This window comes from Gallinula chloropus, assembly GCF_964237585.1.
Source record: "Gallinula chloropus genome assembly, chromosome: 2".
In the NCBI taxonomy this organism is placed as follows: Eukaryota; Metazoa; Chordata; class Aves; order Gruiformes; family Rallidae; genus Gallinula; species Gallinula chloropus.
In genome coordinates this window covers 118792123-118798582 of record NC_140086.1, presented here as the reverse complement: position 1 = coordinate 118798582, position 6460 = coordinate 118792123, and the positions used below count along the sequence as shown (strand labels likewise).

The 6460-nt window shown below is 49.8% G+C and overlaps 1 protein-coding gene across 1 annotated transcript; it reads right to left on the bottom strand.

The window, feature by feature from the left end:
• Positions 1-2304: 2304 nt before the first annotated feature.
• On the bottom strand, positions 2305-5735 carry RPL14 (ribosomal protein L14). Its single transcript, XM_084279760.1, has 6 exons — positions 5696-5735; positions 5114-5215; positions 4346-4440; positions 3526-3625; positions 3072-3125; positions 2305-2486 (listed from the first exon to the last, which is right to left on the bottom strand). The coding sequence occupies exons 1-6, from the start codon at positions 5696-5698 to the stop codon at positions 2328-2330; spliced, it is 513 nt and encodes a 170-aa protein (XP_084135886.1). The 5' UTR covers positions 5699-5735; the 3' UTR covers positions 2305-2327.
• Positions 5736-6460: the final 725 nt, after the last annotated feature.

Genomic DNA, 6460 nt, shown 5'->3' with positions numbered 1-6460 from the left:
GATAAGCACATCCGTTTTTCTCACGGGATTGTGGCATCCCCTTTGGGATTGTGGCATCCCCTTTATTTGGCTGGTCCCGTGTCCAGCTGGGCTGGTTTGGGTAAGCCTTAGGAACAACCTTGTGAAGAGCTCACATTGCCATCGTGTGGTAATCTTCAGCAACAAAACGGTACTCCTGGGGGTTTCTGCACCCCCATAGCTGTAAAAAAACACCCCAAGGGACAAACTAGGACAGGGGGCCCAACGCTCAGGTGTTGAAAGGAGAGATTGGAAGGAAGAGCCCATCAATGCCAGGAGCTGCAGGAGGTTTCAGAGAGAAGCACCAGCTGCTGCTCACGGAAAGACATGGCATGGGTACCACAGACCAGTATATCCCATTATTTCTCTCGTCCCTTTTCCTCCAAACTGTAAAAACCCAAAAAAAACAAAGGAAAAAAAATGTACTTTGACAGAAGCAGCCAATGGCAGACATGGTATTAGAGGACCAAGTTTTCTTCTAAGGCATGTAATGCTCTCACCCTAACAGCACCCTGATTTTTAGTGCCCCTCTTGCCCTGGCATATTCCTCTCCGCGGCACGGTGCTAGGGCTGTCATGACCAGCCCACAGTCACACAGCCCTCCCTCCAGGCACATTTTGTACCCTTGTAAGGTTCTCTTCTCCAGGAAGAGGACAACTGCTAGGCAGCTGGGCAGGTTACAGCACACTTGTCATCAAAACATCTTCAGGTACCTCAGCCAGCTGTGCAGTATTGGCAGGAACAGGAACAGCAGACAAACTGCTGCAGTCATAGCTGAAGTTATCCTCTGGAAGCAAGTTCCTTTGAAAATGAGCAGATACTGTAGAGCAAGCACCGGGGAGCTCGTCACAGTTGAGGGCACATCGATTTCCTCTATAGGCACTGCTGCAATTTTTTTCCCCAGTCTTACATAACTGAACTTAGCAGTAGTACATAAAAACCCACCCCGAACCCCCAAGGCACTCCTTCACCTGAAGGGACCTCGGGGTTGATATACCTTTCAGAGTAGGTGGATTTAATCACTTGAAAATCCCATTTAAAATGAAGATCCCCAGATGCTCAAAGATGGGCTTTAATCCCAATTTGCATAACTTATCATATTTTTTTCACCTTGGTTGCTACATCCATTCGCATCAGCCATGTGCTTTAACTCCAGAGTTGCCAATGGCATATAAACAGCTCAAGACTTTCTTCAGAGTTTTAAGTGTTAGAGCATGACAATGCCCAATTCTGGCCAAAATCAGCAACAGCTGCCAGGTAACTACTTCAAAGCCCACGCTTCTCAGTATATCTGACAATATACATTTGAGCATATATTGACAATATACTTAACAGTCACTTTAAAATATATATTATCCCTCCTCCATTTTACATCTGCAAAAATAATTTGCTTCTCAGGTACAAGAGGTGACAGGCTTCCACCACTTCTTCCTTCAGCAATATCCCAAATTTCATGGGAGAAAACGGGCAAAGCTGGATGCTCAGACATACATGAACATCATTTTATAGTGGGAAGACTACATCAAGCACTTCAGTGCTCCAGATGGACTGAGTAATTTTTAGATCATGTCAGCTTTAACTTGATGGTTTGATTAAAAAGCAGGAACCACATACTGTGTAGTTTAAGGTAGGTTCAGCTCTTGACACGGACTCTTTAACTAGTCTGAAAAGCAAGTATGCTTGGACACAGGTCACCAGCTTCCATCTTCCTAATGTCACTCACTATTGTAACTGTGGTCTGTGCTGTCAGACATCGAAGTATGGAAGACTTCCAGGTCACTACTTAAAAAAACCCCAAACCCTTCCACTGTTCTTTCAAGAAAACATGGAGCAATTTAAAGTTTGAACAGCAACTTGCCTGTCTTTCCAACACTGATAACACTTCTGAACACTTTACTTTCACTTCACGCCTTAATTCCTGCAGAAAAATCAGCATAATGGGTTATTTCTCATCTTTCACACCCGAGACCCTGCAAGTAATTTTGTCCATTCCCAGCCATGCCAGTGGCAGGCTGCTTTAGAATGTCAGGAGGCGACCTAGGACTACAGGTAACTGGGAATGCAAAATACCAGCTGCGGAGTCGTGCACGCAGCGCGGGTGGTCAGCTTCACCCAACGTGACAGGAACACTGCTCAGTGTTCCCAGGAAACACTAGGGCCCAACGCCTGGGCATCAACAAACGAGACAGACAACAATTGTTGGTCAGAAGCAAGTGTGAAATTCTGATTAACAATTCCAATCCGATGTTCAGGTATTTGTTAAAGAATCAGAACTGGGACACTGTGTCATACATAACTAGAAAATCCTTTTATTTCTGCGCCTTCTGGGCCTTCTTGGGCTTCTCGGGCTTCTCAGGCTTCTTCGCCTTCTCGGCCTTCACTGGCTTCTCAGATTTCTCTGGCTTCTTGCCTTTTTGAGAAGCCAGCTTCTGGAGCTTCTTCATTTCGTGCTTGATGATCCTGTTTCTCTGTAAAAAAGGAAAACACACACCATTATCAGAAGGCAAACGGCAACAGCTCATTAAAATTATGCCTTAACTTCAATTCTCAGCTTTCCTATTCTGCCCTTTTAGATAATCCCCCTTTGCTAACCAATTAGATTGTTGTAATAATGTTATACAGCCAAAATATTTACCACACATTACGCTTAAGAAGTCAAAATCCACCTAAACCTGTCTGACCTACCAAGTGGACATCATCATTCTGACTGGTAACTCGGACGCCTCAGTGTTCCACATGCAGTGACTTTCCTTACAGAATGAGATACTAACACACCAACCCACCCAGAATAACCAATTCCATCAGCAGGTAATTGCATCCTCAGCTACAAGCCCAGAGGGTCCGGCACACGGACCACAGGGGTCCCAATTGGATCAACCACTGAAGAGAAAGCGGTGCCAAAGGAACGTGAAGAATTCCAAGGCACTCACACACTTTGTGTCACTCCATGACCCAAGCCAGCTACAGAAGGCAGGCTACCAACATGCATACATGACTCTACACTGCAAGCCACAAGCATTAACCCTGCAAATAAGTGACACTGGAACACTTACCATTTTCTTTGCTTTCATAACCTTGTAGCGGTCGAAGTCGGTCATTTTGGCTTTCTGTTTGAAAAGCACCAGTCAGTAAGCTCCAATAGATAATACATACACAAGTCATAGAATGGGGCATTTCAGAAAATATCACAGGTAACTGCCATCAGCTGCAGATTAGGTTTAGCTGCACCTCTGGAAGCAGCTCACTCTGTAAGGCCCTTGCTGGGAAACGATGGTGCAGGGAGAAAGGTGGTTATAGGAGTGACTGAACAAAACCACCTCGACAGTTACAATACAAGAAATTGAAGCTGAAAGGCAGCAACTTTTACAAATCTATGCCTTGCCTATCTCAAATCTTAGCCTGCAGTTGAAGATACAGAGATTTCAGAATAGAAAACAGAAGCAGAAGACACATCACACACATCAGAGGCTGCCCAAGACTTCCTGCTCCTCCAGTAAAACACCGTACCTTTTGCCGGGCATCGATCTTCTTCGCCCACCTTGTGGCTGCCCACTTCTCATTTATATTTTCCTTCTCCCAGGCACGTCGCACACACTTCTGACGAGCACTGCAATGAAATCCTCACACAATTACATTCATGGCCTTTATTACAAGAAGTTTCTCTCTGATGCTGGCCCATCAGATTTCATATAAGGGAAGATCATCTCTCTACATGACCTCAGACACATAAACTTTAAGTCAATGCCACATACATCCTTGTGACCTAATTAACATCTTGTTGTGTAAATGCTCTGTTATGACTGTCAGTGGTCACACACTACTCCCAGCACTACTTCAGTCAGAAAAGCAGCAACTTTTGTTTCTAAATTACAGAAACCCATAAAGCATCTAAGCTAAAGAGAACAGAACGAGCTCAGCCCCCTGCAATTCCACAGGCAAAGGAACATATTGACCATCTGAAAGTGACCTCACCAGTAGTACAAACAAAACAGCACAGTATTAACTGCACTGTATTAACTACTACTGCTTCCCCACATAATGCCTATCCTACAACTGCCTACCTACAAGTTGCCTAGGTCTGTGTGCCATTTCCTTTGCTCCTGAACAGCGACTACCAGCCAGTATTGATACAACTTAAACATCTTCAACTATGCTAACGTGGTCTGACAAACTCTTACTGCACACAGGTATTAATGTTGTATGAGCTTTCCAGATTTAGCAAGCATCAGATCACATAATTCAGTCATCAACTGACAACACTTTTCACATTTACTTTTTTTTTTTAAACACAAGATTTAAAAAAAAAAACAACCCACCAGAAACTCACCTGTGAGGGAACTTGAGAACAAAGTCAGTCAGCTGCATGCACTTGAAGGGCATAGCCTGCCTTCTGACACCACTGCAGGGGCCATCAACTAGTGCCTGACAAAGGAAAACAAACGGGGGGTTTCATAGCAGTTTTCCCATCGTACTTGACTGTCCAAGTTCTGGCCACCAGGGCAGTGATTTAGACAGCAGCTTCCTGACAATGGATAAACAGTACCCTGACAAGAACAGTCCAAAATGGAAATTAACATTATGCAGACAAAACCTGAGATTGCCAAATCCTTCACACACAACCCAAGCCACGCAGAAATAATTTGAAAGGCCCATCTTTGTCTTTAAGGGGAAAAAAATAAGAAAAAAACCCATCAGAGTGAGTTTTAGAAGACCCACACAAAATAAACGTGATATACTTAAAGATTTTTGCCAGCTTTTTCAGGAATATTAAGCAAAGAAGAGTCCCCTGGCCCAAACATTTGCTTCACATACATTAATGCCATTCCCTTCACAAGTTTATGAGTCCAACTGACATTGCTTGTCCACTTCTACTCTTCGGAAACAGAGCAGAAAGGGGAATGTATCATCTCCCAGGGGGAAAAAGCTCACTGAAGTTTCAAATACAGCAACAGCAATCAAACCCCATGCTACCAGTGAGCGCTGACTTCTTTGGAAAAAATCTATTGACTGAAAACATCCTTCAAAATCGATACACTCTGTTCAATGGGTCTTAAGGCAGAAAGGAGAAAACAGAGGTGCAGCACTCACAGCTTACCCTATTCTGGTCGATAACATCCACGATGGCCACCAGCTTGCCAGCATGCGGCCCGAAGGAAATGAAGGCAACTCTGCCTATCTCGACGAAGCGTTTGAACACCTGGGAGCGGTAACAACGGACAGGAGTTAGGCGAGGACACAGCTCAGGCCGTCTCTAGATTCAAGGCTCCTCTCACAGCCTTTAGAACCGCTCCCTGAGCTTTCGAACCGGGCAAAACCCCCTCGCTTCTGCCGAGGACCCGCGGTAACGCCCTCAAATAATTCCCCCCGGCCCCGCGCGGAGGCCGCGGGCATGCGGAGTAAGAGGCGCCCGGGAGAAGCGGCGAGCCCCGCAGGCCAAGGAGAGCACGGCCCTGCCCGACCCCCCAGCCGCGCCCGCCCGGCGGCCGCACGCGGGGCCGGGGCCCGGCCCCAGCCCAGCCCAACCCGGGCGGCAGCCGCCCCGCCGCCGCCCCGCTCCCCATCGCCGCCCGGGCAGGCGCGGGAGGGCACACGCTGGGCAGCACAAGGAGGGAAGCGGGACGCGGGGAGACCCCCGAGGCGCCAGGCCGCGGCGGCAGCACCGGCCACCCGCACGTACCATGATGGCCGCCCGCGAGCAGAAAGGGAAGGGAGGCCCCGGCGGCGGCCGGAAACCGCCTCCGAGCCGCGACTGCGCATGGGCGGCGCACTGGTACGTATGCGGTCCAGGGGACAGCCGTAGCGGCTGGGGGCGTGTTCCTCCGAGCGCATGCGCGTTAGGGAGCGAGGCCCGGCTGGAGCAACGCGTGGTCTCTGCCCACGCGTGCCGGGTGGTGGGGCGCGGGTGTTGGCCGGCGGGAGCCGGTCCCCCTCTCTCCCGGTCAGGGAGCCGCCGTGCCTCCCGAGCGCGGAGTGTGCCTGGTTCGGGGCAGCCTCGGTGCCTGGTAGCGGGTTTGGTGGCAGAAGGGTAGCGGCGCGAGCAGCAAGCGCCGAGGCCGTGCCTGCGCCGCAGGGGAGCTGCGGGGCTTGCGCCCGAGCTCAGGGGGAAGCCGGCCGGGCTCGACCAGCCTGCGCCTCCTCGGCGAAAGGCAGAAGGTTTTACCGGGGGGGTGAGTGCAAACCCCCCTGAGCCGCGTATGGGTTTTGCCCCGCAGCGCGGAGGTGGCCCCCGCTGTGGAAGGGCAGCCTGGCAGTGCGCGGGGCGGGAGAACAAGCGCGGGGCGGCCTTGGGAAGGAGCAACGAACTTCCCAGGGACAGCTGCGCGGGAGAGAGAACCAGCGTTACAGTTCTGCCACCTGATGGTGAGAGGGGGGTTTGAGAAGCGAGTGGCAGGAGCCCGCAGTTGACGCGGTACACGCGGCGGGACGGAGGCACGGGTGGCGC